We start from the raw sequence: 14,241 nt of genomic DNA on the forward strand, positions 1-14,241 counted from the left end.
AATTTTGTATTGTAAATCTATGAAGCTATAGAACAGCTTTCTAGTCCAAATATCCCTAAAAATGTTGACATATACTTCCATAGCTTGTTTTTTGTTCCAAAAATATTTCAAGTTTGGAAAATTCATAACCCTGCTGTAGACAACTCAAAGCATTTTCCCTTCATTATAGGTAAGAGATAAATAGCTTTGATTATGGAAGCAGAAAAAATTGGTTTAGATTTATGGGTCTACAAATAATGACCAGCAGGTCCTAAGGCAAGTTTGTCATTGTCTTAAATCTTCATTTTCTCACCTGAATATGGGAAGTTACTGTTATTTACCTTATATGTTACAGTGAATATCAATGAGAGATTATGTTTATAAACTAAGCAGAGCCACTCAATTATATAAGTATTATTATTTGTATTGTTAAATGTATTTTCTATATATTTTCCATTTGTTTCCTGCAAATTCATCTCAAATAAAGAAACATAAATGGTTATATTTATAGCCTCAGTTTTTAGAAGTTAATATTGCATTTTTGGGTTTCTAAGCAGAAATGATGATAATACTGTTTTTAGTATGATGATAAAAATAATTATCTAAAAAATTCCTACTAATTTGCATGTATATATCAGCTCTGAACATACATTATGCTGACTGATATTTTAGATTTGATGCCATATTTCTTTGGATGCTGCAATCACTAGCAATATTTGTGCAGAATTTAGAGTTAGTATGAAAGAAGAGTGGGAGTTAAATACTGACCAAATTGTCAAGTTTCCAGACTCTAAGTGATAGTGTAAAACGTAAAAATAAAAATTGTTTTCCATAAATATTGTCGTTTTATAATTACTTTATTATAAAATTTTGAAAATATTGCAATGTTCTTCAGAAGTAATTTATGACAAATCAACAAAAGTGAGAAACTCAGTATTATGGATTCAAAGAAGTGGGACCGATCACTTTGTACCAGGTTGATCAGGAAGACTTCATGGAAGATATGGTAGTTTATATTGACTAACCATGGACTGCCAGAAGAAGGAACAAATATGTCTTAGAAGAGGTATAGACAGAATGCTCCTCAGAATCGAGGATTCTGAAACTTCATCTCATGTACTTTGGACATGTTATCAGGAGAGACCAGTCCCTGGAGAAGGACATCATTCTTGGTAGAGGATCATCAAAAAAGAGGAAGACCCTCAACACAATGGATTGACACAGTAGCTGCAACAATAGACTCAAACATAGCAACAATTGTGAGAATGGTGCAGGACCGGGCAGTGTTTCGTTTTGTTGTACATAGGGTCACTATGGGTGGGAACTGACTCAATGGTACCTAACAACAACCCAATAGTTTAGTGTGTAGAAGGGTTGAAAGAATTTCAGTAGGCAGATACCGCGTTATGGCTTAATCCCCTATGAAAACTCATGTTCATATAGTGACCTATTTATTTTAATGTTTATTGGAGCCTTATCTATAAATACTAGAAACTGAAAACAATCTAAATGTCCTTCTACTGGTGAATGGATAAGCCAATTTTAGTAACACTAATACTCATGATGAGTATTATAGATACTTGTGATGCTCTACAATTGATTTCCTCATAAAGGGCCTAAATACACCTAAGTGTTCTGTATTTAGTCCATGCCTCACCAAATATCTTCATATTTTTAATCATGTAATTGTTCTTTATTTTACTCGATTGTCTCTGTCTACCCTCTATCTTCCTCAGTCTCTATACACCTAAACATCTCAAAATGTTAGGTATAGCCTGTGATTACTTGCTTGTGTGGTTGAATAACTAACATTCATCTCTCAGCTCACGACAAAACATATTGAATCCACATCATTTTATTAAACCTTTGCAAATTGCCTCTACTAAAAAAAATCATTATTATTTGCCTCTCTCCAGCATTTTTAAGTGCTTTTCTCTTCACTCTTAATTTTTTTTTATCACTTTGAATTCAACATGTTTCTCAGTCTCTTTTCCTGGTTTGATTTTACACTTGCCCCTTAAATGTCAACATTCCTTGGAATTTTAATACTCATCTACTTCTTCATAACTAGTCTTTCACCTTCAGACCCACTCTGTACCAACACATGCACTCACAGAAACACAATCACATGAAAACTTTGAACATCTTTTTATTGGCCATGGACAAATATTGTGTTTGTATGCAAATAATGCATGCCTTCTACGTTTGTTTGCCACCTGTGCCCTCCCCCGACAGAGGTATTTTCTTAAGAATATTATGCTAATTTTTTTACAGCAGCATATAAAAAAAAATTGGCATAGCAGCACTTACAAAAATACCTTGGGGAGTGGTGGGGAGGGCGCAGTTGGCAATCAAGGAGGTGTGTGTTATTTGTCTAAAAATATGGTATGAGAACCAATACCATGCTTAGGCAAACTCTAAAACATAAGATATAAATAAGAAATGGAATCTTCTGATTTAAATCTTATCATTTTATTTTAGCTGTTCAGTAAGCAAACTGTAGCAATTAGGAGACATATGCAGAATGCAAAAGAAGCCCTTCTAAAGGGGGCTTTGTGAAAAATGTGCATTTTTAGCCTATATACAAAGGGAGAGTAGACAAAGAGAGAAGTTAAATGACAGTGGTAAAAAGATGTTGATAGAAATTAAAAAAAAAAAGAGTATGTTACCGTTATCCTGAACTTCTAGAAGAGAAAAATATAAAATGTGCATTCTGAGGCATTACTTCACTACAGTTTGACCATCCTTTTTTTTTTTAAACATATTTCCACTCATTAAGTGTTCACTGAGTGCAGGAACTGATAATCCAATAATCAGGCAAATGTGTGCCTTCTAGAAATTTAAGATAAGAATAACATCAATAATTCAAATTATTTTAATGCACATGTACTAGATGACGAAACCCTGGTGGCATAGTGGTTTATTCCTACGGCTGCTAACCAAAGGGTTGGCAGTTCAAATCCACCAGGTGCTCCTTGGAAACTCTGTGGGGCAGTTCTACTCTGTCCTATAGGGTCGCTATGAGTCAGAATCGACTCGACAGCACTGAGTTTGGTTTTTTGGTTTACACTACATGAGAGTGATAATCTTTGAGAGCATTGAGAAATGCGTTCACTGATACATGAACAATTAGCTTTCTGAGCAACTCAGCAAAATGATTATAGTAACACAGAGAGAGTAAGTGATGCTCCCATGTTCATGGGCTTATTAGGTGGTATACTAGAAAGACACATGGCTCTTATCTCTTGATAATTTCTCAAAAACACAACTTTGTAAGGGTACACTGAGTAGAATAAATGTAAAGATTTCAATGACGAGAAGTCATTTCCAGAAAATTTAAGTGATTAAAAAAAAAAAAAAAAGATTTAACAAGATTTAGTTTTTGCTTTCACAGGAAACATTTGATTCCAACAAAGAATATAGAACCCACAGTGAGTACAAAAAGATCAGAAATGAGATAAGAAATTTACATACATATTATACCACGTTATTTGCAAATTTATGATAGCAATGGGATCTCAGAGAATTGGGAATTTACTAGTAATTAAAATATGAACACTGTCATTATGCATCCATACTTCAGAATCTAGTAGTAAAAAGTATGAGAACAAGTATGATAGTTGTACCAGGTGAAAACCAGGCAAACTCAGGGTAACATTCTGTGACATCGAGCCTTATTCAAAGACAGAGGATATCATATCTATCTATATCTATCTATATATATATATCTTATAACGTTAATGAAACTTTTCATGGTAAATATCATGTTGAAAGGGGTTCAAGGTTCTGAAATGGTGTCTGAAAACTGGTATATGAGTTACTGGCAATTTTTTTACTAAACTTATAACTAACCCTATGTGAGCTAAAAAATACAAAGGCTATTATAATAACACTATGTATGACAAGAATTGGTAGGCATAGCACTATGAAGAGTGAATGCAGCACTGGAGCGTGTATCATTTTAACTCTTGGTAGTGAACATTTTGATAACCCTCTTTCGGATCTGTTTGGTTTTTACTCCATAGACAATAGGGTTAAGCAAGGGTGGAACAAGCAAGTAAAGATTGGACAGTAGAATATGTACATAAGGAGCAACATTGAAGCCAAATCTGTGTATGAAGGATGTAAAAAATGTGAGGATATAGAATTGGAGAAAGACGAAGATGTGGGCTGTGCATGTGTTGAATGCCTTGAATCGTGCCTCCTTCTGTGGCAGTTTGAAGACAGCATGGAAGATAAAGGCATAGGACAAGAAGATGAAGACTACATCAAATCCAAGGACTGAGAAAGCCACAAACAATCCATATGCTTTATTGGCCCTGACATTTTCTGCGGCCAGCTTTACCACAGCCATGTGCTCACAATAGGAATGAGAGATAACTGTAGTTCTGAAATGCTTCAGACGCAGTTTTATTAGAAGTGGACACATGATGATGATAACAGACGCTCGTATGATCACCACCAATATAATGCTGATTAACGCTTTCTTAGTGAGGATAGCAGAATGCCTCAGAGGCTCACAAATAGCAACATATCGGTCAAAGGCCATGGCAAGGAGAATGCCAGACTCTATGCACTGGAAAGTGTGAGTGAAATACATCTGGATTAGACAGGAGTCAAAGCGAATCTCCCTTGACTGTAGCCAAAAGATAGCCAGCATTTTAGGGGTAATGCAAAGAGTCAGACCCAGGTCAGTTGCTGCCAACACAGCTAAAAAGATATACATGGGCTCATGGAGACTACGCTCAGTGCGGATAATGGTGATGAGGAGGCTATTTCCAATCATGGCCAAGATAAAGGAGATGAAGAATGGGATCCCAATCCAGTGTTGCATGAATTCAAGGCCTGGAACTCCAATTAGTGTGAAGATAGACGGCTTGAAGAAGGTGTCATTGGTATGTGGCATGACAGGGCAATGATGGTAAATCCGTTCAGACTTCAAGTCTAGTTACAAAGAATGCATAATTTATTAATAGCATCCATAGTGCTGGAACATAGTTCGGAGAATAATGTAATTTATTGCATCCTACTATGCTAAACTGAAGTTCAACTGATTCATTAAGAAGGGAATTTTTTAAAGGATTTTTGTAAGATAAAGTAAAATACCATGTAATTTTATGTAGCTTTTGAAAAAGTCCTTAAATAAAACATATGTACAAAAATACAATGAAGATAAAAGTTAGCAGTGACTCCTTCAAATAATTTATATTCCAATTTTCAAGTATGTCTCTGCTTTAAAGAGTATTAAAAATATTAAAAATTTAATGATTTGAAGCATATGTTTTATTTTGTAAAATGTAAAAATATACCAAATCAAATATATAAAGATGAGTTTTAAATAATATCCATTAAAATATAAAATAGTTACACTTTTTAACTGTTTTCTGCTCTTCTTCCTTGTGTACCCATTGCCGTCGAGTCAATTTAGACTCATAGCAACCCTATAGGACAGAGTAGACCTGCCCCAAAGGGTTTTAAAGGAGTGGCTGGTAGATTAGAACTGCTGACCTTTTGGTTAGCAGCCACAGGTCTTAAGTACTACACCACCAGGTTTTCCACTCTGTCCTATAGGGTCTCTATAGGTTGGAATCGACTCTATGACAATGGGTTTCCCTCAAGAACAATTCTAGTTTCTCTGAGTATTCAACTTTTCAAATATAAGAGCTCAGTTGCTTACCAAAAAGTCTGCAGTTCGAATCTACAAGCCGCTCCTTGGAAACGCTACTCTGTCCTATAAAAAACCAAGCGAAACCCGTTGCTGTTGAGTCGATGCCAACTCATAGCGACCCTATAGGTCTCTACTGTGTCATCTGCAAAGTAAAGGTGATAACATAGTAACAGAGCTTTTGCTTTTCTCTGTTCATCTCAGCATTGTGAAGGAAAGACCTTGTCAGGCCCTAAGGTCACTGGATGGTGCAAGCTGTTTGTGAAGTTGCAAACCTAAAGGTTAGTGGTTCAAACCCAGCCAGTGGCTTTGTGGAAGAAAAGCCTGGTGAACTGCTTTTGTAAAAATTACAGCTAAGAAAACCCTATGGAGTAGTTCTACTCTGTAACATATAGGGCTGCCATGAGTCGGAATTGATTCACGGCAACAGCTTTGGTTTTGGTATGGTAATATTATATTGCCACTATATAATGGTGCTCTGGTAGCAGTAGATGGCAAATTTTATCTTCTTTTCACTTTCTGCTGCCCACACAACTCTAAATGGGACAGTGCACCAAGAAGATCACAGATTTACAAAAGTTTGTTTCCTCTCTTTTTGAGCAGAGCCTTCCCTCTGCCCACTTTAAAGGGATATTTGAGGAAAGGAGTCAAAGCAACAAAACAAAAAGAGGGGGGCTATATGCCACTTCTTCATATAAGTGAACAAGGGCTCTAGAAAAATTAGGGGTGGCCTATACTTGGAATGGAAGCCCTGGTGGTGTAGTGGTTAAGAGCTGCAGCTGCCAACCAGAAGGTCGGTGGTTTGAATCCGCCAGGCACTCCTTGGAAACACTACGGGGCAGTTCTACTCTGTCCTATACGGTTGCCAGGAGTCAGAACTGACTAGAAGGTAAGGGCTTTATACTTGGAATGCTGAATAAGACAGACACAGCTTGGACTGGCTCTAATCTACGTAAAAGCTAAAAATACACAAATGTTTATTTCTACTGCGTCTACTAGGGTAATGTACAAATAGGAAATCAGGAAAAAAAGTAATGTTCATGAATAAATATTTTAAATTAGTCTGAAGTTGTCCCTGTGCTATATGTCTTTGTGGATAAGGAGAGGGGCAACTGGATGTTGTTTGGATATTTTGATGGCGCAAATGGTTAAGCACTGGACTATAAACCAAAAGGTTGGCAGTACAAACCCAACCAGAGGCACCTCAGAAGTAAAGCCTGGAGATCTGCTTATGAAAAGTCACAGCCTTGAAAACCCTATGGAGTATAGTTCCACTCGGCAACATATGGGGTCACCCTGGGTCAGAATCAACTAGACAGCAAATAACAATAACAACAGATATTTCAGATTGCAGAATTAAATTATGTTATATTCATTTGATGAACTTAGCCACTAACAAAGTGTTTCAATATCATGGACAATCTTTATAAAGAATCAGAATACTAACAAATGCTTAATATGTTTTTGTTTCTTACTCTATAACTGGCAATGTCCAATTTTATAATTGATAAAAATGAACCACAGGGAAGTAAAATAGCTGGGGCATTGTCTCCCAGGTAACCAGCAGTGAGGTCACTTTTATCCAAAATGCCAGAGGGAGTACATTTAATCACTAGATGAATCTGTCTTTGGATATATAGTATGATAACTTTAATGAAAAATACATACTTGCACAAGAAAACTGACAGGAATTACATTGAATTTGTATTAAATTACATTGAATAGGAATGATAGAAATTTCTAGGTTGTGGGATTTTGGGACATTTTATTAGTGTTTCTTTATTGTGTTGCATTAAAATTTAAAAACACTCAAAAGAAGAATAAAAATCAAACAGGTCAGGCAGAAATTTGTGTTTCTCTACGCAAAAGAAAAAAAAAAAACTACAGTGAAACTTCAGAAAAACCAGCGTTTTCAATAAAGCTACCACCAATAAAATGTTTATGAGTTCTATCTCTCCCAACGTGTTATTGTTTCTGATTCCTAAGAACTCTAATTTACAAATGAGTTAATGATGATGGCTGATAAAAAGTAAATGTAATAACATGGACTAAAGGAAAACAGACCAGGCTGTACTTACATGTAGAACAGTAGATTTCAACTCCGATGTGAATTGGGAAGAGAATTTGGAAGTCATTGAATACTGCCCCTTATAATTTAGCTCAATGAGTTATCCATTATTTCAATCAACGAACAACAAATTCATTATACATTTTCTTTCTGAGGCACTACTCAAATGCTTAGAAATATAGCCTTGAAAAGGACAAGAACAAAACTTCCTCCCATATAATATTCATGGCATGACAGGCATCAACAGAATGAGATAAACAGGTTACCATAAAGAGATATCTGGAAATCTCAACACTTGCCTAATGGTTTCAAACCAAAAGGAATCTATAATTCTACAAGGTTATGCTTAAAATAACAATAATAGCACCTATCATTACCAAGTCAAAAATACAGAGTTAGTGTGTAATACAGTGTTACAGGCTTTACACGAATTTGCATTTTTCATAGCATATAATTGTAAACATATCAACTCTGTGTATGAGGTATTATCACCATGAAATTTTTCCTTCATAGAAGTTAAGTAACTTGATCATATGTCTAGTAATTGACTAAAGTGAGATTTAAAACAAGATCAAGCTGACATCAATGCAGCTAGAAATATACAATTTTCTATCAATATTGTCTTTCTTACATACAAGAGTCTTCAGTTTTTTCAAAGTATTGTTTCAAAGCCCACCTTGGTGTGTCAGGAAAGGAGCATAAACCGGGACAAATATCCCTGAGTGCATCAACACAGTTACTTACGCTTTGGTTCTTCATCATATCCCTTGTTTAGCACTGTGCACTGATATCCATATATTTAATCGCTATCATGCTAATCACTTCTCTTCTACTTATCTTCTCTATTACAGTGAGGAACAGACCAACTGTTCACAACATGTTGAGTGTCTAAATGCTCCTTCTAGTGTGTGCTAAAATACTCACACAAATCTGAACTTCAGAAAAGGAATGCATGTGTGTGTGTTGTGTGACACTGAGAAGTGTGTCTCAGGTCAGCAAGGATCATGACTGAGTGGGGTTTATAACATAGAGGACACTTCCCTCAGGAATCTGGTGGTACTCTAGAGACATAATATTTCTTTCTTTCTACAAAGTTATCCATACCATCTGAGGCCTTAATTTTCTCATCACTTACTGAGAGCTTAAGAAAAAGCCTCAGGAACCAGAAAATGGGAAAAGAAGGAGCAACACAGGAACAAGGCAAAAACAAGAAAAACAACAAAGTATCTCCCCGTCATCAATAAACACTTCTTAAGAATTCTTGAACTGAGTTACAATAAATATTTGATAAACATTTGAATATGAAATGACCTTGCTTAAATGTTTCGTTTTTTCAGTGCAGAAAAATTGCTAAGATGCATTAAACAAACTATTTTGCATTCACTTATTCAATACTTATACGGCAGTAGTTACATGTGAGACGTTCTTCTAGGAATTGTGTAAATAATGAATTTTAAAATGCTAAGACCTCTACCCATATGCCACTTAAATTTTCAACTCTTTTGTTGTTGTGAGTTGTAATCCTGTCAGCTCTGACTCAGAGAGACATAATGTAGAACAGAATGAAACATTGTCCTGTCTTGTGCTATCCTCACAATCTTCGGTATGTTGGAGCCCATTGTTGCAGCCACCATGTCAATTCACTTCATGGAGGGTATTTATCATTTTTTCTAACCCTCTACTTGATGAAACATGATGTCCTTTTCCAGCCATTGGTCTTTCCTTATGACCTGTCCAAAGTGAGTAAGCCAAAGTCTCCCTATCTTTGTTTCTAAGGAATATTCTGATTATATTTCTTCTAAGACTGATATGTTTGTTCTTCTGGTAGTCCATGGTATAGTCAATATTCTTCACCAACATCACAGTTCTTCTGTCTTCTGTTTTCCTTGTTCAGCTCTTGCATGCATATGAGGTGACTGAAAAGACCATAGCTTGGGTCAGTCACACCTTAGTCATCTCTTTACTTTTTAAAATTTTGAAGAGGTTTTTTTTGTAGCAGGCTTGCCCAATGCAATCCATTTTTTTGTTTATTTCTTTTCTTGACTGCTGGTTTCATGGATTAAATCCTTGACAATTTCAGTTTCTTCAACTTTTGTCATGATTTTCATTTTCTTTATGGTCAGTGGTAATCCATATTGAAGGCTCTAGTCTTTGTCCTTTATCAGTAAATGTTTCAAGTCATCTTAATTTTCCAACTATCACCCTAGCCTTTATTACTAAGGCATACAAAATTCATCCAGGACAATCCACACCTGGTTTATATTCATTTTATTTTTAAACATGAAGACTTTCCTATAATTCGTATTATTGCTTCTTCTAAATTAGTAATTCTAAATATTTCAAGGCTCATCTCAATCTTTCTTCCAAAAAAAATCCCATGTTTCTCTTTTTTACAGTCTTATTATAATTTGTTTCCATATTTCTGATGTCATTTATATTAATACTTTTCTACATAAAAGTAACATCTTTTATTTATTATTATTTATTATTATTTATTTTGTTAATAAACACATTTTCTAAACCAAGAACAGTCTTAGAAAGAAGATAGACAAACCATGAAAAGTGTGCTATCTAATCAGCAAAACATGGATATTCCAATCCATAGGTATAATATTGGTCTGCATTTATGCATTGTGTAGGTCTTTCTTAAATTCTGTCTCTAATGTTCTATAGTTTTCAGTGTACACATTTTGAACATGTTTTGTAAATGTTTCCCAGTATTTCATGTCTTATTTTCTATTGGGACCTGATTTTTGAAATTCTAGTTTTAATTATTTATTGCTAAAATATATAACCCCAGGCCTCTGTCAGATTGTCATAATATGGTGACTTGCGTGTTGCTGTGATGTAGCCTTCAGTATGGATTATACCTCAACATTAAGAAAACAAAATCCTCACAACTGGACCAATAAGCAATATCACGATAAACAGAGAAAAGATTGAAATTGTCAATGATTTCGGTTTACTTGGATCTACGATCAACGCCAACAGAAGCAGCATTCCAGAAATCAAATAATGCACTGTATTGAGCAAATCTGCTGCAAAATACCTCTTTAAAAAGGTATCATGTTAAGGACAAAGGTGCACCCGATCAAGCCATGGTGTTTTCATTAGCCTTATATGCGTGCAAAAGATGGACGATGAATAAGGAGGGCTAAAGAAAAATTGGGAAACCCTGGTGGTGTAGTGGTTAAGAGCTATAGCTGCTAAATTTTGAATTATGGTGTTGGAAAAGAATATTGAATATACCATGGACTGCCGAAAGAATGAACAAATCTGTCTTGGAAGATGTACAACCAGAATGCTCCTTAGAAGTGAGGATGTCTCACATACTTTGGACATGTTATCAGGAGGGACCTATCCCTGGAGAAGGACATCACATATGGTAAAGCAGAGGGTCAGCAAAGAAGAGGAAAACCCTCAATGAGATGAACTGACACAGTGGCTGCAACAATGGCCTCAAGCATAACAACAATTATGAGGATGGTGCAGGACCAGGCAGTGTTTCCTTCTGTTGTACATAGGGTCACTATGCCTTAGAATCAATTTGATGGCACCTAACAGCAACAAAATATATAAAATATATTTGATTTTTGAGTTTGGATCTTGTATTCTCCAAACTTGCTAAATTTATTCATCAGTATTATAAAAGTGTCTGTAGTTCTTTAGAATTATCTGCTTCAAGCATGAGATTCTATTTATTTTACCTACCTTATTTCACTGGTTATGAAGGACAATATGAAAAAAAAAAACAAAAAACAAAGCCATTACCGTCGTCAATTCCGACTCATAGCGACCCCATAGGACAGAGTAGAACTGCCCCATAGTGTTTCCAAGGATCACCTGGTAGATTCGAACTGCCAACCTTTAGTTTAGTAGCTGTAGCTCTTAACCCCTATGCCACCAGGGTTTCCATGAAGGACAATACAATGGTGAATAAAAAGATTGAAAGTGAACATTGTTGTTGCATTCCTGATATGCTATTGATAATTTACCTCTGCTTTCTTTTTGTCTTAATCGGTCTAGGAATGATTTTATCATGTAAAATGATATTTTCCTAGAATTGACTTTTGAGTTTATCTACTTTCTCTTCTGCCCACCCACTTTCTATTTTATTGGTTTTCACACTAAAAATGTTATTTCTTTCCTTATCAAAACTTTAATTTTCATTTCCCCTTACTTTCCTGGCTTCTTAAGGTGAAAACGTATAAGTTATTGGTGTTATACCTTTTTTCTTTTCCAATGTATGCATTTTAGACTATAAATTTTCTTCTCAATATGGTTTTGGCTGCATCCCAACATTTCAATATGTTGCATTTTCAATTTCATTTTATTCAGATTATTTTAATATCCCATGAGACTTCCTTATTGACCCATGAGCTATTTAAATATGTCATTTAAACTACAAATATTTGATGATTTTCCAGATACCTTTTCTCTAGTTTCCTAGTTTAATCCCTTTATTGTCAGAGAGCATATTTTGTATGATTTTTATTTGTTGAGACTTGTTTTATGGTCAAGATGTTCTGTCTTGGTAAATTTTCTTGTGTGCTTGAAAATAAATTATGTTCTTAGGTTGTTGGAAGGAGCAATCTATAAATGTCAACAGTGTCTAGTTGGTTGATAATGTTATTCAGGTTTTCTACAGCACCTGTCTACATGTTTGTTCAATTACTGAGAAAGGAGTAAATTAAGGTGAACAACCAACCATCTCTGAGTACCCTGGACTTTCCGAGATTTATCAGTGGAAGTTCCGTGCCCCCAGGAAATTTCTCAGTGCTAGGCAAAGCTGTGTGGTTGGTCATACTAGGTGAAACCTCCAACTATAATTATTGTCGTGTTGCTGTTCATTGCCTCCAGTCAGTTCCAACTCATGGCAACCCAATATGTGTAAAGTAAAATTGCTCCATAGGGTTTCCAAGGGTGTGATCTTTGGGAAATATGTCATCAGGCCTGTCTTCTGAGGTGCCTCTGTGTGGGTCTGCAGCACCAAACTTTTGGCTAGTGGCCGAGAGCTTAAAAATTTTCACCACTTAGGAAATCCTAAGTATAATTACAAATGTGTCTAATTTTCCTTTAGTTCCACTAGTTCTTAAATTTTTTTTTTGTTCATGTATATTGAAGATTATTTAAAATTATTTTTTCTTAAAAATTATTTCTTTATTATCCTTTATCTCTGAAAATATTAATTATCCCAAAATCTCTCTTATTTGATGTTAATATAGATATTCCAGTCTTTGGGTTATTGTTAGCAAAATCTACATTTATCTGTTTTTTAAACATATTTAAGTATTCATGTTTAAAGAAGGATTCTTAAAGGCCATCTATAATGAAGTCTTATTTTTTTAATCCAGCCTGACAATCTCAGACTTTGACTGCTTTGTTTAAATAATTCATATTTAATGTGATGATTCATATGGCTAGGTTAAAACTGACCATGTTGATAGCTATCTCCTAATTGTTCCATCTATTCTTTCTCTTTCCCTCCTTTCTGCCTTCATTTTTCCTAACCAAACATATTTTATTTCTTCTATTGACTTATTATTTATTACTATTTTAATAAACATTTTAGTGGCTGAGATAGAGTTTAAAACATATTTTTGAATGTATTAGAGTGTACTTTCAAATAACATTATACCTCATATGTGCAGCATAACTACAGGCAGTCCCCGGGGTATGGATGTCCAATTTATAGATGCCTTGTACTTGCCCTTTAATGTTATGTAAACTTGCCCTGACTTTGAAATGATTGAACCAATCACAAGTCAAAACAAATTGTTCATCACAATCACCTTCACTCGCAGCACATGCAGCTTTTATATAATTGAAAAGGCTTTGAGCCTTTTTCTTGCACTGAAGTAAGGCTAAATAAGAACTCTGTGCTACTATTTCAACTCACCTACAATTCTACTTAAAGACACTGTTGGGAACGGATCTTGTCTATAACCCAGGGTCTGCCTGTAATTTAAAATATTACATTTCCAATTCCTCCCTCACATAATTTATACCATTGTCCTACTCCATATTTTCACACATGCTATAAACAAATGACACAACTAAGCCATTATCAACAAACGTATGAATTTCTTACTATGTATCAGGATGTTTTAAGTGCTGTACAAGTATATATATATTCTTAACCTTCACAATAATATTTGTGCCAGGTGTTTATTCTGCTTATTTTACAGATGATGAAATGGAGACACCATTTAAATTTCTTGCCCAAACTCACATATCCAGTAAACAGACAAACTGAGTTTCAGACCCATATTGTCTGACTCAGAGTCTTTCCATTAAATCATTTCCCTGTATTTCACATTTCTTTCTCTAAGTCTTTGTCCCTTTCCTAGAAAAAAGAAACACAAAATAAAAAAAAACACCACCACGACCACCACAACCACCATCAACAAAGCAATTTTGCTTTTCTGTTAATTACAACCAGTGAGGAATGAGGATTTGTGGTGCGTCCAGACAAATGTTCTTTGTTTTAATATATAATCACTCCCCGTTTAGTTTTTCCAATGAATGT

General features: G+C 35.0%; 1 protein-coding gene across 1 annotated transcript; it reads right to left on the reverse strand.

Annotated features, from left to right (window-relative positions):
- Positions 1-3,940: 3,940 nt before the first annotated feature.
- On the reverse strand, positions 3,941-4,885 carry LOC126079951 (olfactory receptor 52A5-like). Its single transcript, XM_049891301.1, has one exon. The coding sequence runs from the start codon at positions 4,883-4,885 to the stop codon at positions 3,941-3,943; it is 945 nt and encodes a 314-aa protein (XP_049747258.1).
- Positions 4,886-14,241: the final 9,356 nt, after the last annotated feature.

This window comes from Elephas maximus, chromosome 7 (genome assembly GCF_024166365.1).
Source record: "Elephas maximus indicus isolate mEleMax1 chromosome 7, mEleMax1 primary haplotype, whole genome shotgun sequence".
Lineage (NCBI taxonomy): Eukaryota > Metazoa > Chordata > Mammalia > Proboscidea > Elephantidae > Elephas > Elephas maximus.